This window comes from Lithobates pipiens, unplaced genomic scaffold, assembly GCF_037356315.1.
Source record: "Lithobates pipiens isolate NorthernLeopardFrog02 unplaced genomic scaffold, aLitPip1_a1.2 Scaffold_1, whole genome shotgun sequence".
Lineage (NCBI taxonomy): Eukaryota > Metazoa > Chordata > Amphibia > Anura > Ranidae > Lithobates > Lithobates pipiens.
The window spans coordinates 23,382,385-23,409,232 of NW_027507685.1; the positions used below are offsets into that span (position 1 = coordinate 23,382,385).

The following is a 26,848-nucleotide window of genomic DNA, read 5'->3' on the forward strand; positions in this document are numbered from 1 at the left end:
AAACTTCCCTCCTAAAACGTTTTTCCTTAAAATGCCCTCCTAAACTTGGGGTGCGTGTTATACGCCAGTGCGTGTTATACGCTGATTAATACGGTAGTTAACCTCTGGGTGAAGCATCAAAAATTAGAGAACTTTATATTTACATACTATAAAAACTCTTTGCTAAAGACGTTATGCAGTTACCTTTGTTAACTTTAATGTACACATTTCAGTCCCTTACCTGAAACTGGCGCATTTTTAACTTGTATGTTTTTATTTTCCTGTAGTCTAAGCTTAGCAGAATCAATCTTCATAAAAGTGTATGAAGAATTGGATTCAATTCAAATTCAGTGGAGAATTGATACCCCCTAGTGGCTTAAAAATGGTAAATGCATCCCTTTGTAGATAGATGGAATATTTACCTGGAAAAATCGAGCTATTACCAGTATGTCACATTTCTGAAAAGTTAACCATTTACTTGATGTATAATTGTAGAGTTATCTTATTGCACATACAGTTACTCTGTGGAATAAAGTCATTTTCAAAGTTACAGTTCATAAACACTTTTTTTCATCTTAATAACTACGGTAACCCAGTTTGCAGCTGTCATCAACAACAAGCAATACTCTCACAGAGACATGGTATTAATTATCTTGCAGATGAAACCTGGTTTTATTTCCCAACACATCGCAGTAGGAATATTTGTAAAGCTTTCAAAATGTATGTTATGATACATCTCATCTGTTGGTTAAATGGCTTCTGTTTCCAGGCAACCAGTGAGCAATGGTATAGCGAATTTCTTAAGGACAAGAGTTCCAGATGGAATCGCGGAGAAGCCCCAAAGCAACATGCAAAGAGACAAGGTACAAAGATCTAACATGGAAGATCGTCTTTAACCTTTTTCTTACCTACTAAAGCAGCAGGTTTGTTTGTTAGTGTTGAAGAACGAGAAACAAGTGACACTAAATTATCGTTTAACCACTTCACCTTCACCACTTCCATTTTTTGCGATGCAGCGCTGCGTCATTTTAACTGACAATTGTGCGGTCCTTCGGCGCTGTACCCAAACAAAAATTGATTTCCTTTTTTCCCACAAATAGAGCTTTCTTTTAGTGGTATTTGTTTACCTCTGTGGTTTTTATTTTTTTGCGCTATAAGCAAAAAAGAGTGTCAACTTTGAAAAAAAAAAACGCATTATTTTTTACATTTTGCTGTAATAAATATCCCCCAAAAATATATATAAAAAACTGTGACAATTTTTGGAAAAAAAAAACCACAATATTTTGTACTTTTTGCTATAATAAATATCCCCAATTTTTTTTTAAAAAAACTATTTTTTTTTCTCAGTTTAGGCCGATATGTATTCTTCTACATATATTTGGTAATAAAAACTGCAATAAGTGTCTATTGATTGGTTTGCACAGAAGTTATAGCATCTACAAAATAGGGGATAGATTTATGTTATTATTATTTATTTTTATTTTTTTAACTGCGACATTATGGCGGACACATCGAGCACTGACACATTTTTGGGAACATTGACAATTATACAGTGATCAGTGCTAAAAAAAAAAATCACTGATTACTGTATAAATGTCACTGGCAGGGAAGGGGTTAACACTAGGGGGGGGAGGGCGATCAAGGGTTTAACTGTGTTCCCTGACTGTGCGTTCTAACTGTAGGGGGAGGGGGCTGACTATAGGAGATGACAGATCGTGGTTCCTAGCTATTAGGATCTCACAATCTGCATCTCCTTTCAGAATAGAACAGGGATTTGTGTGTTTACACGCACACACGTCCCTGTTCTGCCTCTCGTGGCCGTAATCACTCATGGCCGGCGGTTATCGCGACCGCCGGTCACAAGCATTGGCACCCTCGCAGTGCAGCGTGCACGCACCTGCTATCCCGCTTAAAGGAGCCAACGTACAGCTACAACGGCTCGTGGGATCGTGCCGACCTACCACAGTATAATGACAGTGGCTGGTCGGCAAGTGGTTAATAAACCTTTTTGCTCTAAAAATAATCCAAACACATACAATACTTAATGGTCCTGTAATCCATCTTTCATTAAATAATTTCTTACTCTTTTTCTGCCTCCTTGTAACATCCTCCAAGAGCTCCCAAACCTCCCCCTTTCCACTTACTTTGATTGTTTGGAACAAGCAGTGCACATCAGTTGCAGTCATGTGACATATGTCATAGTCCCTAGTCCATCATGGGAGATAGCAAGAGAGGTGGACTGCATTTCTACCTACAGTGGGACTATGGAGAGTGAATGTAGCCACCCTCTACCAGAGAGGCAGATCACAGCAGCATAAAAAGGAGATTTGAAGAAAATGAAAGCAATAGAAGGTACTTTTTTTAAAATTAAGAATACATACCAGCTTTCACACTGGAGTGCATGGAGTAGCTGTTTTAGGGTGGTTTTCAGGCACTGTTTTTAACGATATAGCACCTGCAAAACGCCCCCAGTGTGAAAGGGGTCTTAAAGTGGAGTTCCGCTGGCAGAAAGAAAATTAAAAGTCAGCAGCTACAAATACAGTAGCTGTTGACTTTTGGAATAAGGACACTTACCTGTCCAGACTTTTGGCTTCACTCCTGGTTCCCTACTGTGCATGTGTGGGGCACGCTGCGTACTCTGATTTGTCCCTGCTGTCTTCTGGGAGCTGTGTGTCTCCCAGAAGACAGCGGGGGGTTACGGAGGATTTGTTGGACATTGCAGCAATTTTCCCCAGCAGAGGGAGCAAATACCTGAATTTGACAGGTATCTGCTCCCCCCCCCCCCCCCCAAAAGGTTCCAAATGTGAGGAATCCGAACAGCAGACGTTACATTTCTGGGTGGCACTCCGCTTTAAAAGGAACCTTCACTGAGAGAGGCTGCAATTACTGACTTCTCATTTGGAAAGTGCTAGCTCCTTGGCTTTCATGCTAACTTTCAGTTTATTGATTAGTCTCGAAACAGAAGTGTGCTGATATAGACATTTGTCTTCAGTTTTGCTTTCTTGATATGCATGTTCCAGGTCAATGATTTAAAGGGTATTGAAACCACTGTGTTAACATAACAGCCAAGCAACCAGCTTTTTCAGAAGGAAAGGCCAACTATGGCAGCAAACATTTCTCCTAAACATTTCCTTGTAAACACGCTTCGCAATATCAAATTCCTTTTTCCAATATTAAAGGGTTACTAAACCCAGGACCCTGCATTCACTATATCTGGTCTCCCACAGTACACAGAACATGGAAATGCAATTATTTTAGTAAATATAAACATATAAATACATTTTCATATCAGCAGAGTATAGCAGTCTTGTGACTTCTATCAGTGTCTGGTTAAAGCTTGTCATTCTGCTTTGACTATCCTATGAGGCTGCAGGAACCCTGACCCTCCGTCAGGACAGTGGTGATCACATGCACCCTACTAAGAGAAAAAAAACCTCTCTAGCAAACACACCAAACTGAGCATGTGCGGAGTGACTACAAAGGCTATTTCTTATCAGGAGATAGATTGGGGACAGTGGAAGAAGGGGAGGATCAGAGAACACAGGATCAAACAGCTTTTTTACACAATGTGGAGGGGGGAAAAGAACCAAGGACACCATCTTCTTTGTCTGAGGGAAGTCCATCACCATGAGGCTTTGACCGCAGGATTGATGAGAGGGCACTTGCCCATTTGCAGGAAACAAGGACACTGCACACAGACAGAGTTACTTCACTTTGCCCACACTTTCCAGAACCTGGGTGTCATTGAAGCCCTGTTAAGCAGTCACAAGGTTCCGCAGTAAGTTTTTTAAAGTAGTTGGAAATGGCAGCCAATGTACTTCTCAAGGGGCAGATTTCTTCTAAGGCCCCTTTCACGCTGAGGAGGTTTTCAGGCGTTTCAGTGTTAAAAATAGTACCTGGAAACCGCCTTCCATTCATTTCAGTGCGACATTTCACAGTGGGGCTGTTCATTTGTGGGACGTTCGGAAAAGACCTGTAAGCAGCATCTTTGGGGCAGTTTGGGAGCGCTATATTTAGTGCTCCCAAAGTGCCCTATCCATTGCAATAAATGGCCGGCCCTTCCAAAGCACCTGAAAAGTGCTTCAGAAGTGCCGCAACATGGACATTTTTAATCCCTTCTTCGGGATTAAAAGTGCCCCGCTAGTGCCCAAAAAGTGCCACCTAAACAGCGCTAAAGTGACACCAAAACAAGCTGTGATTTAGCGCTAATGCTCGGGCGGCCCCAGTGTGAAAGTAGCCTTAGTGACAATGGTTACAAGGAAACCAAAGGAGATTTTCACTGAAAAGGTCTCTACTAGGGATGAGCCGAACACCCCCCGGTTCGGTTCGCACCAGAACTTGCGAACGACCCCCGCGTTCGGTACAAACGTTAGAACCCCATTGAAGTCTATGGGACTCGAACGTTCGAATTGGAAAGTGCTAATTTTAACGGCTAATATGCAAGATAGTGTCCTAAAAAGGGTTTGGCGACCTGCCTCCTGCCTCAGGGGACATGGGTCACTGCAAAAAAAAGTTTTAAAAACTACCGTTTTGGTGGGAGTACTGATTTTAATGACGATTAAAGTGAAAAAAAAAAGTGAAATATTCCTTTAAATATGGTGCCTGGTGGGTGTCTGTAGTATGCCTGTGAAGTGCCACGTGTTTCCCGTGTTTAGAACAGTCCCTGCACAAAATGACATTAAGCGGAAATAACACCATTTAAAACTGCTTGCGGTTTTAATGTTATATCTGGTTCCTGCAATATGGTTGAAAATCATTCAGAAAAATGGCATGGGTAGCCCTCCCTGCCCATTACCAGCCTATTTGGGTCTTGTACGCATATTAAGGGGAACCCTGTACCCATATTAAAAAAAGGAAATGCGTGTGGCCCCCAGGCCCTATATACTGAGAACAGCAGTATGCAGGCGGTGCAAACAAGACTGGGACTGTGTAGGTTTGTTGTGTTAAGTTGAATCTGTTTGTAATTTTCAACTGGTACATTTTTAAAGTGTAGCTCCAGTCAAAAAAAATATTTTTAAGCTTTTTGGAAAACATAGGGAAGGGTTATCACCCCTGTATAATTTGTTTTGTCGTCCATCTTTTTTCATCTCACTTGCTGTTGTCTCCTTCCGTTTGCAAGTAGGAGATGTTTGTAAGTTGGATGTTTGAAAGTAGGGGCCTGCCCTATATGCTCTGCAGAAATGGCGGAACAAGGTGTTGGTTTTGCAACAACATTGTAAGCCCTCAAAGTGACTCTTGGTGGGCGCTGGAGCGCCCTGCTGTGAACGATTATATCAAGAATTGTAATTACATGCCATTGTTGAACAGTGGTAGAAAAATTTACCTTTGGTGGTTGTGGTGCTGGTGCCACAACACTATAAGTCCTCACAGTTACTCTGGGTGGGCACAGGAAGGGGCCCTCCTGTGAAATATTATATCAAGAATTGTAATTACATGTCCCTGTTAAACAGGGGCAGAAAAATTGGGCCTTAGGCACTGGTGCCATCACACTGCAACCTCTGCCATACACTCTAGTTTTTTTGCAGGAATTAGCCCTGCTGCAAAGCATTGCATCAAAAATTGTACTTAAACGCCCCTGTTAAACAGGGGCAGAAAAATTGGGCCTTAGGCACTGGTGCCATCACACTGCAACCTCTGCCATACACTCTAGTTTTTTTGCAGGAATTAGCCCTGCTGCAAAGCATTGCATCAAAAATTTTACTTAAACGCCCCTGTTAAACAGGGACAGAAAAATTGGGCCTTAGGCACTGGTGCCATCACACTGCAACCTCTGCCATACACTCTAGTTTTATTGCAGGAATTAGCCCTGCTGCAAAGCATTGCATCAAAAATTGTACTTAAACGCTCCTGTTAAACAGGGGCAGAAAAATTGGGCCTTAGGCACTGGTGCCATCACACTGCAACCTCTGCCATACACTCTAGTTTTTTTGCAGGAATTAGCCCTGCTGCAAAGCATTGCATCAAAAATTGTACTTAAACGCCCCTGTTAAACAGGGGCAGAAAAATTGGGCCTTAGGCACTGGTGCCATCACACTGCAACCTCTGCCATACACTCTAGTTTTTTTGCAGGAATTAGCCCTGCTGCAAAGCATTGCATCAAAAATTTTACTTAAACGCCCCTGTTAAACAGGGGCAGAAAAATTGGGCCTTAGGCACTGGTGCCATCACACTGCAACCTCTGCCATACACTCTAGTTTTATTGCAGGAATTAGCCCTGCTGCAAAGCATTGCATCAAAAATTTTACTTAAACGCCCCTGTTAAACAGGGGCAGAAAAATTGGGCCTTAGGCACTGGTGCCATCACACTGCAACCTCTGCCATACACTCTAGTTTTTTTGCAGGAATTAGCCCTGCTGCAAAGCATTGCATCAAAAATTGTACTTAAACGCCCCTGTTAAACAGGGGCAGAAAAATTGGGCCTTAGGCACTGGTGCTGGTGCCACCACACTGCAACCTCTGCCATATACTCTAGTTTTATTGCAGGAATTAGCCCTGCTGCAAAGCATTGCATCAAAAATTGTAATTAAACGCCCCTGTTAAACAGGGGCAGAAAAATTGGGCTGCTGGCATCACCCAGAACCAAAAATGTTCTTCCAACATATCAGCGGAGGAGGAAGAGGATAGACAATCAACATAACAGGACAGTCACTCAGCATCAGCATAGGCAGTCTTGAAGGGATGTGGTATTTCAAAAAAAATTATTCGGTTACATCAGCTTCAGGTGCTTGGTAGCTGTGGGTGATCCAAGACTGATTCATCTTGATGAAGGTCAGTCGATCAACTGATTCGGTGGACAGGCGCACCCTGTGATCGGTAACGAAGCCACCAGCAGCACTGAAGGTGCGTTCCGAAAGAACTCTGGATGCAGGACAGGCCAGTAGCTCAATTGCATACTGTGCAAGCTCTGGCCAGTGATCCATCCTCAAGACCCAGTAAGCCAGAGGATTTTCAGTGGGAAAGGTGTCCAAGTCTGACCTTGCCCCTAGGTATTCCTGCACCATGTAAATTAGACGCTGGCGATGGGTGCTGGAACCAATCATACCTTGGGGCTGCGGACTAAAAAATTGTCTGAAAGCATCAGTCAGACGGCCACCTTCTCCACCGCTCCTTCTGACTGATGCCTCAGCAACACGTTGTCCAGGACCAGGAGTTTGTGACCTCCCAGTCTCTGGGAACGCGTTGCACAGAGCTTTCTGCAAGGCCTCCCGGAGATGTCTCATCCTCTGCTCCCTCTGCGATGGCAAGATAAGGTCGGCAACCTTACCCTTGTACCGTGGATCAAGGAGAGTGGCCAGCCAGTATTGGTCCCTCTCCTTGATCCGAAGAATACGAGGATCCTTCCGCAGGCTTTGCAGGATCAGGGAGGCCATGCAGCGTAGGTTAGCTGAGGCATTCGGTCCGGAGTCCTCTGGGTCACTAAGGACAACATGATCCGCAGCTACCTCCTCCCAGCCACGTACAAGTCCACGTGTTTCTTGGGACTGTAAATCATCCCTATAAGACTGCTGCTGCTGATGCTGAGTGCCAGCCTCCACCTCCATGCTGACACAATCATCCTCCTCCTCCTCTTCCTCCTCCTCACCCTCTTCCTGTGTGATGGGTGGCACAGCAGGAACACTGTCTGGATAAAGGGGGCCTTGAGAGGAAAGGAAGTCCTCCTCTTCCTGCCTCTGTTCTGCCTCAAGTGCCCTGTCCATTATTCCACGCAGCGTATGCTCCAAGAGGTGGACAAGAGGTATAGTGTCACTGATGCATGCACTGTCACTGCTCACCATCCTTGTGGCCTCCTCAAACGGTGACAGGACAGTGCATGCATCCCTGATCATGCCCCACTGGCGTGGTGAGAAAAAACCAAGCTCCCCTGACCCTGTCCTGGTGCCGTAGTCGCACAGGTACTCATTGATGGCCCTCTGCTGCGTGTGCAGCCGCTGCAGCATGGCCAACGTGGAGTTCCACCTGGTGGGCATGTCACATATAAGGCGGTTCTTGGGCAGGTTCAACTCCTTTTGGAGCTCAGCCAGCCGAGCACAGGCATTAAATGATCGGCGGAAATGCACACAGACTCTCCTGGCCTGTTTCAGGACATCCTGTAAGCCGGGGTACCTGCCCAAGAACCGCTGCACCACCAGGTTAAGGACGTGAGCTACACAGGGCACATGGGTCAGTTGTCCCTGTCGGAGGGCGGAGAGGAGGTTGGTGCCGTTGTCGCAAACCACCATTCCGGGCTTAAGCTGGCGTGGCGTCAACCACCTCTCGGCCTGCCCCTGCAGAGCTGACAAAACATCCGCCCCAGTGTGGCTCCTGTCCCCCAAACAAACCAGCGCAAGCACGGCATGGCATCGTTTTGCCTGCGTACTTGCGTAGCCCCTGCAACGCCTACGGAGCACCGCTGGTTCTGAGGACAGAGCACTGGAAGAGGCCATGGAGGAAGAAGAAGAGGAGGGGGTGGAGGAGAGAGGTGTGTCACAACCAATAGTAGCATTTTGGAGGCGTGGTGGCGGAACAACCTCCAATACTACTGCACCTTGTCCTGCATCCTTCCCAGCAGCCAGAAGAGTGACCCAATGGGCCGTGAAAGACAGGTAACGTCCCTGTCCATGCCTGCTGGACCATGAGTCAGCGGTAATATGCACCTTACCACTGACCGCCCTGTCCAGCGAGGCAAGGACATTGCCTTCCACATGCCGGTAGAGAGCCGGAATTGCCTTCCGTGAGAAAAAGTGGCGTTTGGGGACCTGCCACTGAGGAACCGCACATTGTACAAACTCACGGAAGGGGGCCGAGTCTACCAACTGAAAAGGCAGCAGTTGAAGTGCTAGCAATTTAGCCAAGCTAGCATTCAACCGCTGGGCATGTGGATGGCTGGGAGTAAATTTCTTCCGCCAGTCCAGCAGCTGGGGCAGGGACATTTGTCTGCTATAATCGGACGTGGATGTACCACTAGCAGAGTTCCCGGAAGCACTTGGCTGTGACACACCTAATTCTACACCTTCATTCCTCTCAGAGCAGGTTTCAGAGAGGACTGAAGGTCTAGTGGGGTTGGAGATGCCAGCTGATGAGGAGCAAGGAGAGGTCCGCTTTGTTCTTTGGTGTGGGTCTTTGAGGTATGCTTGCCAACGAGCTGCATGGCAGGTCAACAAATGTCTGGTCAAGCATGTGGTGCCCAAGCGGCTGATGTTTTGGCCACGTGAGATACGCTTGAGACATATGTTGCAAATAGCAGCGGTGCGATCTGATGCACTCGTCTCAAAAAAGGCCCACACCAAAGAACTTTTAGAATAACGCGCAGAGGAAGCGCTCTGCGCAGAGGAAGCGCTCTGCGCAGGCGGAGCTCTGCGGTGTGATTCAGTCGGTGTGCTGCCCCTAAGCTGGCCCCCGGAGGGCATCCTGCCTCGTTGGACATGTGCCTCCTCCTCCTCCTCCTCCTCCCTCCTCCCTCCAGGCACCCACGTGGAGTCAGTGCCCTCATCATCCCCTCCCTCTTCATCGCTGTAGCAAACCTGGCAGTATGCTGCAGCTTGTGGAACATGACTGCCAGATTGCTGTCCTTCTTGAGCATCCCCTCTCTCTGTGCTCACGCTACTGCCTTCCTCTAGCTGAGTGTCATCATCAGAGCCCACCAAACACTGGGCATCCTCCTGGAGCATGTACCCAACACTGTGCTCAAAGAGTTCAGGAGACTCCTCAGGAGGACGTGGTGGGTCTAGGGAAGGAGTCACTGATGATGACATTGAGAGGAGGGACGACGATGTGTTGGCAGCTGCTTTTCTACTACCCTGAGACTGGGTGAGAGAGGATGAGGAGGATGAAGAGGGCTTGGTCATCCACTCTACCAAGTCGTTGGCATGTTGCGGTTCAACATGTCCAGCTGCAGAAAAGAAGGACAAGCATGTCCCATGGCCACGTGCTGATGACAATGCACCGCGTCCACGACCAGCACTGTTGTCTCTAGACACAGAGCCTGCTTGCCCTCTTTTATCGGCTCGCGCCTGTCTGCCTCTCCTTGCTGGCCTTCCAGACATGGTAATGGCCTGAAGGGAGTTGGGTAAAACAGTAGTTGGGTAGTTTATATTGTGCTGGAGGTACACAACACCCACTAACTCCTGCAGATGCCTTTTTTATAGAACAGCAGAGTTAAAGGGGTATATACAGATGTATACTGTGCTGTGCTGGAAGCACACACAACTTCCAATAACTCCAGCAGATGCCAATCGGGCCCAAATAGAGAACAGCTATGTAGGTGGATAATAGCGGTATGTACTGGGTACAGAGCAGGCACACAGCACGCACTATCTCCTGAGTGACACTACTGACTGCAAGCTCTATTGTTAAAGATGGACCACTAGCTATATAGGTGAGGTGAATATCACGGTGTATACTGCGGTCAGGGCACGCAGACAATAACCAGAAAACAGCAGAGTTAAAGGGGTATATACAGATGTATACTGTGCTGTGCTGGAAGCACACACAACTTCCAATAACTCCAGCAGATGTCAATCGGGCCCAAATAGAGAACAGCTATGTAGGTGGATAATAGCGGTATGTACTGGGTACAGAGCAGGCACACAGCACGCACTATCTCCTGAGTGACACTGCTGACTGCAAGCTCTATTGTTAAAGATGGACCACTAGCTATATAGGTGAGGTGAATATCACGGTGTATACTGCGGTCAGGGCACGCAGACAATAACAAGAAAACAGCAGAGTTAAAGGGGTATATACAGATGTATACTGTGCTGTGCTGGAAGCACACACAACTTCCAATAACTCCAGCAGATGTCAATCGGGCCCAAATAGAGAACAGCTATGTAGGTGGATAATAGCGGTATGTACTGGGTACAGAGCAGGCACACAGCACGCACTATCTCCTGAGTGACACTACTGACTGCAAGCTCTATTGTTAAAGATGGACCACTAGCTATATAGGTGAGGTGAATATCACGGTGTATACTGCGGTCAGGGCACGCAGACAATAACAAGAAAACAGCAGAGTTAAAGGGGTATATACAGATGTATACTGTGCTGTGCTGGAAGCACACACAACTTCCAATAACTCCAGCAGATGTCAATCGGGCCCAAATAGAGAACAGCTATGTAGGTGGATAATAGCGGTATGTACTGGGTACAGAGCAGGCACACAGCACGCACTATCTCCTGAGTGACACTGCTGACTGCAAGCTCTATTGTTAAAGATGGACCACTAGCTATATAGGTGAGGTGAATATCACGGTGTATACTGCGGTCAGGGCACGCAGACAATAACAAGAAAACAGCAGAGTTAAAGGGGTATATACAGATGTATACTGTGCTGTGCTGGAGGCACACACAACTTCCAATAACTCCAGCAAATGACAATCGGGCTCAAATAGAGAACAGCTTTGTAGGTGTATATAGTGGTATGTACTGGGTACAGAGCACGCAGACAGCACGCACTAACACTACTGACTGCAAGCTCTATTATTAAAGCTAGATCACTAGCTATATAGGTGAGGTGAATATAGTGGTGTATACTGCGGTCAGGGCACAGACAGTAACCACTACACAAGAGCAAAATAGTAAATCAGCCAAAAACGATTGGTGTGTAACTGTGTTGAAGGTACACAGAACACCCACTGCTTCAGATGCTAACAAACACTACACGAGGCCGCCTGAAAGGCAGCTTTATATAGTGTGGGGCGTGCACTACACAGTCTGAGCTATGATTGGCCACAGGCAGGATGCCTGTGGCCAACCATTGCTCTCCTCGCTACTGGCGCTGCGATTGGCCAAGCATGCGGGGTCACAGTGCATGCTTGGCCAATCGTGAGACAGCAATGCATTGCGCCATCGCAGTGCATTGTGGGCCACACGAATTTTGCCGCGAACGGCCCAAACGTTCGGAATTCGGCGAACGCACGAACGACCGATGTTCGAGTCGAACATGCGTTCGACTCGAACACGAAGCTCATCCCTAGTCTCTACTCTAAAATACCACAGGGCCTTATAACATATAAGACTGGAAATACTGTTTCACACAGACTTCTGCAATAATTTGTCTTCTTCAAACTATTGATATGTGCTTCTTAATTGATTTTCTGTATATACTGTACATATTTAAGTTGTGCAACTGTAGGCTGAAAAAACTATAACTAATCTGTAATATGCACCCAGTTGGACATATTCATTGACATGTCTTTCATTAATATGGCCTGTATTGCCTTGCATGAGCCAGTCTGAGCAAAAGCCTGAATCTGATAAGTAACTATGTGTTGTACAGATAACATACTCATAGCTACAGGAAAATGAGTAACTAAGGAGTCATAAAAGGCCACTCCTATGCTAAAGATATGTGTGATGAGGTCATTTGGCTAAATATTGGGTCAGTCAAACGAAAATCCTATTAGATTTTTTTTGTGGAATGGCTGAAGAAAAAGCATGAGGTTCTGTACTTCTAGAATAATAAAAAAAAATAGAAAATGTTGTCAAGTTGCTGATGCTGACAGAAATAGATGAGAACATTGTAGCAGTTTTACTTAAGACACCGTTAAGATCCCCATGAGTAAGCTTCGGTGGGTGGAGTGAAATGCAGTGGGGGGTGGGGTCCAGTCTGTGAATATCATTCACTATCATACAGCAGGTCTTGACTTGATGTGTGGCTCCCGGGACACCTAGTCACCTATCAGTTATACTTAAAGTGCTTGTAAAGCCTAAACAATTTTTACCTTCATGCATTCCTTGCATTAACGTGAAAAAATGTTAGGTGTCAGCATTCCCACCTCACCCCCCCCCCCCCCTTTTACTTACCTGAGCCCTCATTCAATCCAGCACCGTGCCCGGCTGCAGCTCTTCTCTCCCCTCACTTCCAAGTCTCGCTGTCTTTGCTGGAACACCAGGAGCCATTGGCGTCCAGTGCTGTCAGTCATAGCCAGTGATGAGGGAGTGGAGGGTGGGGCTGAGTCTTGCTGTCTTTGTCTATGGAAGCAGCAGTGGGGCTCGGGTGTAAGCATGCACGTGTGCCTCCATGGCAAGAGGCTGCTCATGGGGGGGCATTAGACAGAGGGGAATGGCCAGGAGCGCTGGCAGTGGACCCAAAAGGAGGAGGTTCGCGGGCGCTCTGTGCAATTCCATTGCACAGAGCAGGTAAGTATAGGCATCATTGTTATTTTATTTATTTATTTTTTTATGTACCTTTTTTATAATCGCTTTATGAGCTGCAGTAATGATAAACATGCAGCTACTTTATTCACTTTCAGATTGTTGCCTATTTCTGTATGTTATTGTGCACTGAAGAATAAAATTACATAACATTAGTTGATTCGTATCCATGCTTTTCAAGGTTTTATAGTTAAATTAGTTTGTTTATATGTGTGCAGTATTTGGACTTCCTCAAGATTCTTGTCTAGCGGCATTTGAAAATCAGTTTTACTGGGGTGACTACAGCTAAACCTGGCAGTGTTCTGTGCCTTGGCACAGCTGTTTGCAGTTCATTTTAGGCTCTTGCAGGAAAGAGTGAGTAAGCATTGTCGCTCTAGAAAGGGAAATACTTCAGGATGACCAGGAATGATGTAAATGAGAGGAAATGTATAAAAAGGAACACATTTCTTGACATTACAGGAACATGAGCAGCACAATATTTAGTTGAATCACTCTCCCTCTCAATCTGTATATTGTATATAAGTTCCATGCAGAGGGTACATAAATTAAAGTATTCCCTGTAACTAACATTTCTGGTCACTGTCAGTCTCTAAAAAATAAAAAAAATTTCATTATAATCCCATCCAAAATAAAAGCCCTTTGTCCATAAAAATATATAAAAAAATATTTAATATTGCAGCCATTTTCTAAAATCATTTAAGTTCATTTTTTTCCTCATTAATGTACAGCACTCCATATTGACACAAAAACACAGAATTGTTGACATTTTTGCAGATTTATTAAAAAAGAAAAACTGAAATATCACATGGTTCTAAGTATTCAGACCCTTTGCTCAGTATTTAGTAGAAGCACCCTTTTGATCTAATACAGCCATGAGTCTTTTTGGGAAAGAAGCAACGTTTTTCACACCTAGACTTGGGGATCTTCTGCCATTCCTCCTTGCAGATCCTCTCCAGTTCTGTCAGGTTGGATGGTAAACGTTGGTGGACAGCCATTTTTAGGTCTCTCCAAAGATGCTCAATTGGGTTTAAGTCAGGGCTCCAGCTGGGCCATTCAAGGACAGTCACGGAGTTGTGAAGCCACTCCTTCGTTATTTTAGCTGTGTGCTTAGGGTCATTGTCTATGGTCTGTAAGGTAAAGCTTCGGCCCACTCTGAGGTCCTGAGCACTCTGGTTGCAATCGAGGGAAAGATTAATGCGGCCAAGTACAGGGATATCCTGGATGAAAACCTTCTCCAGTCATCCTGTCCCTGTCCCTGCAGCTGAAAAACACCCCCACAGCATGATGCTGCCACCACCATGCTTCACTGTTGGGATTGTATTGGACAGGCGATGAGCGGTGCCTGGTTTTCTCCACACATACCGCCATCACCATCTTGGACTCCTTCAGGTGTTTTTTTTAGCAAACTCCATGTGGGCTTTCATGTGTCTTGCACTGAGGAGAGGCTTCCGTCGGGCCATTTTGCCATAAAGCCCCGACTGGTGGAGGGCTGCAGTGATGGTTGACTTTCAACAACTTTCTCCCATCTCCCAAATGCATCTCTGGAGCTTAGAAACAGTGATCTTTGGGTTCTTCTTTACCTCTCTCACCAAGACTCTTCTCCACCGATAGCTCAGTTTGGCCAGACGGCCAGCGCTAGGAAGGGTTCTGGTCGTCCCAAACATCTTCCATTTAAGGATTATGGAGGCCACTGTGCTCTTGGGAACCTTAAGTGCAGCAGAATTTTTTTGTAACCTTGGCCAGATCTGTGCCTTGCCACAATTCTGTCTCTGAGCTCTTCGGGCTGTTCCTTTGACCTCGTGATTCTCATTTGCTCTGACATGCACTGTGAGCTGTAAGGTCTTATATAGACAGGTGTGTGGCTTTCCTAATCAAGTCCAATCAGTATAATCAAACACAGTTGGACTCAAATGAAGGTGTAGAACCATTTCAAGGATGATCAGAAGAAATGGACAGCAGTAAAATATGAGTGTCACAGCAAAGGGTCTGAATACTTAGGACCATGTGATATTTCAGTTTTTCTTTTTTAATAAATCTGCAAAAAATGTCAACAATTCTGCGTTTTTCTGTCAATATGGGGTGCTCTGTGTACATTAATGAGGAAAAAAATGAACTTAAATGATTTTAGCAAATGGCTGTAATATAACAAAGAGTGAAAATGTAAGGGGGTCTGAATACTTTCCATCCCCACTGTATGTATGCAAATTAATCAGTTATCTCACATCACCTATTCATCATGGTATTGCTTTCTTATTGAAATAATCATTTGTAATTGTTTGTCTCGACTCCTAATTTCTGGTTGTGGGCTGACAACATGGTGCTCTTTCTGGACTGAAATGGCATGAAATGGTGTCAGCCCTGCCCAGTCATCTTTTTCTATTTCGGAGTGCCTCTCCCTCTCCCTCATCTCATCTCTGGTACCTTGCTGCCTGCAAGCACTCCACCTCCTGAAACCCCTCCTCTCAGCACTTCTTTAGTTCAGAAGGCAGGCTCTGTGAAATCTGTGACATAGTAGTGCCTACCCACAGGGCATAGTGAATATTTGTTAAACATTTCATAAAGCAAATGTGTGGGGGATCATACCAAAGTGGGTTTACAAACTTCAAGACTGTTCAGATTAAAAGGAGTAGGCTAAAAATAACACACTTTAACCACTTCAGCCCCAGAAGAATTTACTCCCTTCCTGACCAGAGCACTTTTTGCAACTCGGCACTGCATCGCTTTAACTGACAATTGCGCTGTCGTGCGACGTGGCTCCCAAACAAAATTGACGTCCTTTTTTTCCCACAAATAGAACTTTCTTTTGGTGGTATTTGATCACCCCTGCGGTTTTAATTTTTTGCGCTATAAACAAAAAAGAGTGTCAACTTACATTTTGCTATAATAAATATCCCCCAAAAATATATATAAAAAAATTTAATTTTTCCTCAGTATACGTATTCTTTTACATATTTTTGGTGAAAAAAAATCGCAATAAGTGTTTATTGATTGGTTTGCACAAAAGTTATAGCATTTACAAAATAGGGGATAGTTTTATGGCATTTTTAGTAATATTTTTTTTTTTTACTAGTAATGGCGTCGATCAGCGTTTTTTTTAATTTTATTTATTATGACTGTGACATTATGGCGGACACATTGGACATTTTTGACACATATTTGGGACCATTGTCATTTATACAGCAATCAGTGCTATACAAATGCACTGATTCTTGTGTAAATTACACTGGCAGTGAAGGGGTTAACCACTAGGGGCAGTGTAGGGGTTAAGTGTGTCCTGGGCAGTGTTTCTAACTGGGGGGGCATAGCTACGTGTGACACGTCACTGATCTCTGCTCCCGATCACAGGGAGCAGAGATCAGTGACACTGTCCCTATGCAGAACGGGGAGATGCTAATGTAAACAAGCATCTCCCCGTTCTGCATAGGGACAGTGTTCTTCCTCTCTGTGAAGCAATCGCGGCTATACCTGCGGCGATCGAGTCCGCGGGACCCGTGACCCGACTAACGGAGCTTGCCGCTGTCGTGGTGCGCACCCGCTGGCCGCCTCTTAAAGGGCAACGTACAGATATGTTAGTTTGCCTGTACGAGCCCTTCTGTCGGCACATATCAGTGTGAAGCGGTCGGCAAGCAGTTAATGGTAATTTTTCTGATAAATGAGAATGATCCAGTAATGATCTCCATGATACTATCTACTGGGATAAGCTCATAAATGATCCTGTGATCAAGTCTATTACCAAATGGTTGTCAGGCATGGCCAAACTAGACATTCTAACTACTGTAGTTTAGGAAAAATGTCTGCTCAGTCTGTATTAACTGATGTTGTTCCGTTGCATACCTCCCAACCCTTTTAGATGGGAACTAGGGACACCTATCTGCAAAAGTATGTAGGCATAGGACACACCCCCTGTCACACCCTCTTAAGTAGAATTCTACAAAAAAATGATTAGTTAAACACACAATTATTTTTTTATTTATTTTTTTACCACTGCTATTCATTTATACTGGCTTTCGAAATTTACAAATGCAACCATTTAGAAAGTGAATCAAAGGTTTAGCTCTGGGACACCCTTTTTGAAAGATAAATAGTGCATTTTATACACAACTATAGAGATCAGACCAAAATGAGGAGGAAAGAGGGACAGCGGGACAGTCCCTTAAACTCCGGGACAGTTGGGCGCTATGCAGTTGTCCTTCATGTACTGGTAAAATGTTTGTATTAATAGAAAGGGTTTTAGTAAGAGGTCAATATATCTAGAGCATTTATTAAATGCTCTTCTGTATTTTAGATACATGTACTTCACCATTATATATGCCTTGGTCTGGTTTGACAGTAAAAATCCCATGTATTGAAAATCTTGATTTTAAAAACTCTTTCACAAATGAGGGCCAATGTTCTACGCTTACTTTTTGCTGTAATAAGAATTTAGTACTTTTTATACTTGCCAGTTAAAAAAGAACCCTCTTGTATCAATGTGACATCTTTAAAACATACAATTCAAGAATATTTTAAATTCTGATTACAGAACCTTAGGTTAAAAAGATATTGATCTAGCTCTTAAAATAGATGACACTTCTATTCAGGTTGCATACTGTAAAGAGATGCAGTATCAGTTGGCTTGGACAATGCCCAGCTATAATGCACCATACATTTTAATTTGATAGTGGATATTTCATCTAGAGACTAGACTGGCCAGTAACCTCATCTGTGCTACTTTATTTCTTCTTATTCTCGCCTATTTTTTTAGGGCAAACTTTTTATATATGAAAATTGATTTTAACGCGGTTGTAAACTGAGGATGTTGTTAAAAAAAAAATGGCATAGGCATAATGTGCCAGTATGCATCACATACTAGCATATTATGAAATTCTCACCTTGGACAGTACAGCCCTCCAGCGCTGTACTGTCACTGCTGAGAAGGCTGGCATGTTCCCCCGGGCCTTTTATCCTCAGTTCGTGCACTTTGGCTAAGGGATTGGCCACAATTACGTAACTCCCACACACGCGCGCTGGAGCTCTTGGTTTCGGCATGAATCTCTGAAGTTCCAGTGTTCTGTCGGTTACTGCAGATCGTCGGATAATGCCTCTGCCGATCAGCTGGCGCATGCACAGATCTTCTGAGGCATTATCCATCTTGTGCATGCTCATTGAGAGCATGCACAATCTGATTGTCAGATTCTGCCTCCAAGCTTTGCTGATCGTCAGATAATCCCTCCGATGATCTACGCATGCGCAGTATTGATGTCATGCCAGCTGATTAGAAAATCACTACTGTGCATGCACAGATCGTTGGAGGCACTATCCGGTGATCTTCAGTAATCAACAGAACACCGGCAAGGTATGTCAGACCTTCAGAACACATGCGCCAGTAATGTCACTGGCTGCTTGCAGGCTGAATGTCTCCTCAAGTTTAGGAGATATTCATTTTACCTACAAGTAAACCTTATTATAGGTTTACCTGTAGGTAAAAATGACCAAGAGGGCTTTACTACTGCTTTAAGGAGTTGTGTGAGAATAAAAGCAGTCAGTAGAACCCTAAGGCCCCTTTCACATGGACGATCCATTCAGGTCCGCCTGTCAGTTTTTCAGGCGGACCTGAACGGATGATCCATAGAGCTCTATGGAGCATCGGATGTCAGCGGTGACATCAAGTGTGACGGAGGAAAAAGGTATTTTTCCATCCGTCATCGGATCGGATCCCATAGGGGAGAGCGGCACTGTGACAGGTCTGTCCCTGTGCAGCGTGTAGAAACAGACCTGTCATCTTCCTGCTAGCGGAGATCGCCCTGCGATCCCCGCTGAGCAAGTGGATATCCACGGGGCGGATCAGCACTGATCCGACCCGTGTGAAAGCACCCTTAGGCCCCGTTCACACCTGAGAAATTTTCTGCTTAAAGCACATAGCTCTAAAACACTCAACAAGCCAAATCCCATTAATTTCAATGGCCCCTGTTCACTTATGAGCGTTCTGTCCCCTGAAGCAAAATTCCTGTACATGAGCTTTTTTTTGACAGATTACAAGTGTTTTTTGCCCCATAGACTTCAATTGAAACGCCTGACTTGAGAATTTTACAAGCGTTTTGTTGCTGTTTTTTCTGCTGAAACAGCAGCTCTCCACCCCTAATTTCCCCTGCTTCTCCCCCCCCTCCCCCCTGCAGTGCTTTTTATTGGCTAAATAAAAGTGCCTGAAGCTGTAAAACATTTGTAATACACTTCTAAAATGCTTGTAAAAAGCTGCAAAAAAGCCAGTAAATGGCTACACAGATCCCTACTCACCAGACATCGTTGACCCTCTTTGCCTTACTCGAGAATAGCTGAGTCCTAGGTGGAACGCACGCCGACCCCTAGACCATTTTTACTGCTTACTGCCATATGCAACTATCGGGCAAAGGATGTTCTTATGTCTTCATGGATGTCACTCTGTTTGAATGATTTTAAATATATTTTGAAACATTTTTACTCTACGAGGAGTTTTTTCTTCTGTTTTCTGGTCCATCTTGCCAATTGAGAGACCCTATCTGTGGTATCCCAAACTGCCGGACGTACAGGATGGGAGATCTGGTCATCAGCATGACTAGCATATAACCTTTATATTAAGTGGCTTCTTTTCTGCCCTTCTTGACTCTAGGCCATCCTCCAAAAGTCTTGGCCTCACTGTGCATGCAGATGTATTCACACCTGCCTGTTGCCATTCCTGAGCAAGCTCTGCACTGGTGGTGCCCGGATCTCACAGCTGAATTAACTGTAGGAGACTGTCCTGGAGCTTGCTGGAATTTCTTTGGTGCCCTGAAGCCTTTCTTCACAAATGCAGTGGAAATGTTTTTATGGGATTAAGTTAATTTTCATGGCAAAGAGGGACTTTGCAATTAATTGCAAATAATCTGATAACTTCTCCCGACATTCTCGAGTAAACGTAAATTGCCATCATAAAAACTGAGACAGCAGACTTTGAAAATGTATATTTGTGTCCTTCTCAAAACTTTTGGCCATCGCTGTACTATAGAGGGATGTGCTTTGTTCATATTTCATGAGTGAGGTTTACAATCACTTTAAGTTCCTGTCCCCTATGTACGCATGTTGCTATAACGAAAATTAAAGGTTAGTTTAAGTCCACAAAGAGTGGAACACTGCAACAATAAAAGCAGGAACATGGAGTATTCCAGATGTCCTATCCACGTTATAAAGGCTATTTAACATGGACATTTTATATGCATTTTCTGTGTATCTATCATGCATGCGCACGGGAGTCGCCACTCGCGGCATATTGCCGTTGACCGCTGCGCGCTCAGTGCGCCTGCGCGCCGCTGTCTACGGCGCATGCGCCGTAGACAGTGGTGCCTGTCTTTCGGTAAATATCTCCTAAACCGTGTAGGTTTAGGAGATATTTCTTGGACCTACAGGTAAGCCTTAATCTAGGCTTACCTGTAGGACAAAGTTGGTTGTTAGGGTTTACAACCACTTTAATCAGTATGGCTTCTCCAGAGTTGGCCAGAGTCCATGTTTCAGGGAAATACTCACTTTATCATTATCGGCATAGAACTAGATGGAATATGATTTGATTAGGTCTTCTTCTATGGTCTCCTGTAGCTATTTTGTGAAGTACTGTGTTTCAATGCTGGCTATGAGGACTGCATGGGTGTATTCTGTGGGTGTACATGGGAAATCTGTCAAAGGGGACCCAAGGCTCTGGGAACCCAGGAAATTAAATGGTAAATATGTAGCTGTCACTTCTTAATCACAATCCTTTTCACAATCTTGCATAAACCCTGCTTTGACTTAAGTGACCAGATCGCAGCTGGTACATGGACATGGATGATATGACTGAAGGTTTTAGAAGCATTGTACTTCACGTAAATTTGTATTTTTCAGCTAAATAACATTTTGTGCTGTTAGAAGGAAGTTTGATTGCAAAACATACATGATGCCTTTGAATTTGGTACAGTTCTTTCTAACCATTCATTTGTGTTTTATATTTTCATAGCATAACTCAAATGGTGGTCCTAAGCTAGCTAGCTTACATATGCTTATGTGTTCAAACTCAACTTTTAATTTGCATCTTGCATATGAGTTTCTAATTTCCACCTGTTGATTAATATATGTCAAAATACTATTTTGTTCCATCATTTGAAAATCACTTTAAGCTGTGCTGAAAGATCTTATTAATACGACATTATGCTCAGAGGACTCTATGTGCTAAAATCTCATTCCATTTTGTTCAAGATATTATCTTCTTCAATAGGCTTAAACAATTGCATCTAAGTGACCCACATTACATATGAATTAATTCTGTAATTTAAAAGGCCACTATTTCCTCTCCCTTCCTGCTGATAAGAGAATGATATAAAGGCTTTTTTCTGGAATTACTTGTAGTGTTTTACCCTTGGGTGCTTTTTCTTTAAATGAGCAACGACCAGCAGGCTTTAATATTGTACATTTTAGAACATCAACTGATGGTGTTCTTTTAACAAAAAGATTTATAGGAAGGGCCTTGCCTATCAATGTATGTGTGAAAGCAAAACAGCAAGGACATTTGCCTGGGGCCCAAGTTTTCTGGAGTCAGCAAGGCACAAATATTAATATGTTTGTCATCATGGTGTCTGCAGCTTGTCTGTGATGTTTGGTGATATTGATATATTGGTTGTCTTTACTGTGACTAAAATATGGCCAAGCGTGACACTGAGATATGCTTAACAGCACAACAATATGTTTGCTCTGAAAAAAATGCATTAATTTCACATACATTTCTAATTTTTAAGAGCCCGTCCAAACTCCAGCTCATGTTTCTGCTCAGCGTTCAGAAGGAAAGCGTGGGAAGGAGCTTTAAACTTAACCCTGATAACTGTTTTGTCTAGTTGATGATTCAGCTTCTACCTTTAAAGTGTTACTAAACCCACAATAGTAAAATCATTGTGTATATGCAGCATGCTTGTTATAGTCACTGTGGGGGTTAATCCTCTGCATTGTGTAAAAAGTCTGTTTGATTCTGTATGCATAGATTCTCCCCTTCTTGCATTGACTTCAAAACATGTTTAGATAAGACAGAGTTACTGGAGTCAGGCTGCACATGCTCAGTTTAGTGTGTACTGCTAGGGAGTTTTTTTTTTTTTTGGAGAGTGCATGTGATCAGCACAGGGCCAGTCTGTACTTTCCAGACAGAGGGTCAGGGGTCCTACATCCTGATAGGGAAGAGAGTGCAGTATAAAAACTCTTTCTACAAGCTTTAACCAGACACTGATTGAAATCACCCCAAGCTATTTGCTGAGAGGCATGTTAAGTCTGTGGAATGTTTTATGTTTTGCTTTCCTATTTATAAATGCATTTCCAATTTCCCAAATGGCGCTGTTTTATATCCAGCGAAACCCAAGTCATGAAATGCTCGTAACTTCTTAGGTCATAGAGATGATTGGAGCCATTCTGGTCTCCGATCAGCTCTATGGCCAGCTGGTGAAACCCCTGGCTGCATTCTCGTGTTCCCTGTTGGGACAGGAGAGCCCCAAAAAAACATGGAAGACATGGGGGGGCGTTCCCTCCCACTGCTTGGAGCGCTGGCTGAAACGAATGATACCTAAGCCTGCAGGGATCATTCTGGTATAACCACTCAAATTCCAGCAACATGCCAGTACGTTGCTGGTCCTTGTTGGGCATACATTGTAATGTTCTTTTTTTCATGCAGCCTGTGGGCTGAACGAAAAAAGAGATTGATCGGTGGGTATGCCCACATAAGAATACCGCTGTTCACATACACCCACTTATAATGATGGGCATACATGCACCATTTTTGTTTTAACTGTGGTGGTGAAATCATCTCCTACAGCGCTGGAGTCGCTGATTTACAAACTCTGTTGCTGTCAAGATAAATAAATCAGTGCTGCAGCTGAATGGTTTACCTGCTAAGCAAATGATGGTTAACAATAAAACAAAGTAACATTACAGTATAACAGTAAGACATGCCATACCTGTAAAGCAAATACAATAAGACATAGTAAAAATAAAACATTTTTTAACGCAATGTGTGCCTTTAAAAATATATGCAGAAGCACGGGGGCAATCCATGCTTCAGAATATATGCTCTTTTTTTTAACTGTGGTGGTGAAATCACCTCCTATAGTGCTGGAGTCATGGCTTTACGTATCGTGGGCGGAAACGCTGTTGCTGTCAGAATAAATAAATCTGTGCTGCAGCCGAATGGTAAAAATAAAACATTACAGTTCTAAAATACAGTAATAATAGAGAGTGAAAAATAGAGTGGACAACAGGGAGCGAACATAAGGGGGGGAACAATAGAGAGAGAAGAAAAATAAAACCACAAGTATTTTTGGCTGTTTTATTTATTTATTTATTTCTGTTTTTTTTGCACTTTTATATAAAATGTAACCGTTCCAGATTAGGGTCTCTCAAAATGTGATGGCTATCTCATCTTTCGAGACCCTGTGTAAGTGTACCCTAGGACTGTGCAATGCTGTACCCTATGCTAATATTCCACTAGTGTGTGGTAGCGTTCAAAACATTCACCAATGCAAAGACCAGGTTAGTCAGGACAGGAGGGACAATAAAAGCGAGTTTCATGCTTAAATCCACACTTTCTACAGACATGGCATCTTCTTTGGGGATTTCTTTGGGTAGGGGGACATAACAAAAATGCCTCTCATACAGCCGGCTCACTGCATTTGGATTGGGAAGTTGGGCCACAGTACCCTCTGGAAACAGAAGGGCTGTTATGATCTCTTCTTGGAATTTAAGGAAGGATCCAGTTCATCCTGAAGCTTTGTATAGCACATAAGCATTCAGCAGAACCAAATTGGAATAAATATACTGTACAAACACTTTTTTATACCAGCATCTGGCCTTAGGCCTGATTTACATCAATGCAGTTTTAGTGCTTTTTGCATTTTGCAGTTTTGCACTACAGTCCATTTAACATGGTCTCCTATGGAACACGTTCTGTAGTGCAAATCTGCAAAATGCAAAAAGCACTAAAAATGCATAGGTGTGAATCGAGGCTTACGGGCAATTAAGTACGGCGCCAACAACTGGTCGTTGAGGTCCACCTCTCTCATATTAAGGTTAAATTTGTGGACACAGAGGGGTTTCTCTACAACACCAGTCGCCGTTTGAATTTGGATTGTTGTGTTGGCGTGAAGGGAGGACAAAATGAAAACATTCTTATTATCCCTCCACTTCACAGTGAGCAAATTATTACACTACAAGCAGGCTATCTCCCCCAGCCTAAGACAGGAATCTACAAACTGCTGGGGTAAGACCCGGCGATTAAATCGCACGGTGCCACATGTGCCAATTCCATTATCAAACAAGTGACAAAAAAGTGGCACTCGTGTTATAATTGTCCACATACAATTCCAAAAAAGGGTGACCCCAAGTCCCACATAATCACACCAGTGCTCCCTATGTAGTCTGGGCAGTTCTCGGGCTCTACGTAACTATCTCTTCCCTTGTAAACCATGAAACGATATGTATAGCCTGTTGCCCTGTCACAGAATTTATACATCTTGACCCCATATCTGGCACGCTTGCTGGGAAGATACTGTTTGAATGACAAGTGGCCAGAAAACATAATCAGGGACTCATCAATGCAGACAACTTGATCGGGTGTAAACAAGGCTGCAAACTACTGGTTGAAGTGGTTTACAAGGGGCCGAATTTTGTAGAGCTGATCGTATTCAGGGTCACCCTGAGGACAGCAGAGTTCATTGTCATTGAAATGCATGAACTGCAAGATCTACTCGTATTGTGTCCTGGTCATGGAGGCAGAGAACAAGGGCATGTGGTGAACTGGGTCAGTGGACCAATATGACCACAACTCACTTTTTTCAGTTATGCCCATGAGCAGGAATAGGCCCAGAAGGTCTTAAATTCAGAGACCGTGATAGGTCTCCAATCTCTGGCAAGGGTCAACTGGGGATTAGCAGCAATGAATTGACCAGCATAAAAATTTATTTGATCCACAATAGGTCTATAGAGATCTTCCGTGAAAAACAGCAAATAATAATCAAGTGACGTAAAATCAACTGTTTCCACCTGAATTACAGTTTGGCCAGTGAATGGGGGAAGTACAGGTGCTGCAAATCACGTTTGGATGTCCTCTCTCCTCTCTGGAACAGAAAAGAGTTCCACGAGGGGAGATGATATCACTTCCCCTTCCTGTGTTTACACTTGCACAGACAGGGGAGGATTTCATTCATCAGAACCGATCAGCGGGTCCAGGCCAAAAATCATTAGCCTGGACCTGGAGACTGATCTGTTCTAAAATGAATCCGACCAGTGCGGGTCGTCTAGGCGCATGCCCCCTAAGCGGCCGTGTGCCCGATGTAAGGTAGCGTTGATTCGCCCACCTGTGCCATTTTGATGCAGTGAAACTGCGGCGACTGGTTGGGAAGCAGTTAATTGCACACATTTTTTATATATTTGTATGACATTTAAACTATGTTGTTAAACTTTTTTTTTTTTTTTTTTTTTATAAATATGAGTACTGATCTTTCCTATTACAGATGGCAACCGATAAAGTCCTATCCTTTGTTTTCTGTTCTGTTCTTTTGTCCTGGGCCACATTTCCCAACAAAGCATCCTAACAAAGGCTGGTTCTGTCAGTCTTTGGCAAAGTGATATGCCCCTGCCTCTCACTCTCTTAAGAGCAGGTCTTCCTCTGCCTCTCCGTAAATTGGCACAAAGAAGGAAAAGTGATCAGGCCTGTGGCTACTCCTTAGTTTTGACTGCCTTTGGTCTTTACTACAGTAAATACTGGGGATGGCATTCTTATATTACCCTTTCCTGCACTGACTGGCAGATTGTTAATGTGTATAATCTCTTAGGAGGGGTCTAGTATAGCTCTTGCAGGAGTCTGTTGCTGTATAGAAGTCCAATTTTGTTGCTAGGGTATTTATTTTTGCTTCTGAGGTATTGATGTTGCTGGAGACTTTATTGTTGCTGGTGGGAATTTAATTTTTCAAAGGAGTGTGGGGGGTTAGTGGTGGAGACCATGGTGACCTTGTGGTTGGGGGTGGGGGGTAGAGTTGCCACCTCATCCCTTTAAACCTGAACACATATGAATTACACAGGTTCTGTGGCTAATTTCATGCAGATAAGGCACCAAGTGAGTTTAATTATCACCTTAATCAGCCACAGAAACTGCAATTAATATGTGTTCGGTTTTAAAGGGATGAGGTGGCAACCCTAGTGGGGGGGGGGGGCAGGCAGGGTAGAAGAGTGATTTCCAGAAGTGCTAGATCACAATGGTGACTAAGGGAAGAAGGGGTGGGTACCTGACCCTATTCTCTGAAGAAAACAAGTACTGTAAGTGGTCTAAGTGGTCTAGTTCAGTGGTCATCAACCCTGTCCTCAGGGCCCACCAACAGGCCAGGTTTTATGTATTACTTTGGGGAGATGCAGACTAGAATACTGCAATCACTGAGCAGCAAATGATATCACCTGTGATGTATTTCAGTTATCTTGCAAACCTGGCCTGTTGGTGGGCACTGAGGACAGGGTTGATGACCACTGGTCTAGTTGGCCTGGGCACAGATTGCATTGCTGGATCACCGGTCTTCACTGCTGGTAGATGCACCAGTGAGGGATGTATGGCAATGGATTTAGGTAAGTAAAAGTTTTTTGTTTTTTTTTGTTACAGGTGTGGAAAAGGAGTATTTGGAAGGTTGGTTTAGAATTGCCCTGAGATGGGCTTTAATGTAAAAGCCTAATATTTGTAGAGAAATTGTTTTACATT

General features: G+C 43.9%; 1 protein-coding gene across 2 annotated transcripts in view; it reads left to right on the forward strand.

Moving 5' to 3' along the window:
- The window catches only part of NRK (Nik related kinase), a 406,388-nt gene that overhangs the window by 296,140 nt on the left and 83,400 nt on the right, over positions 1 to 26,848 (forward strand). For both annotated transcript variants that reach the window (XM_077484749.1, XM_077484758.1), the window contains one exon: positions 749 to 842. In XM_077484749.1, the coding sequence (XP_077340875.1) occupies positions 749 to 842 (94 nt within the window). The remainder of the gene's footprint in view (positions 1 to 748; positions 843 to 26,848) is intronic.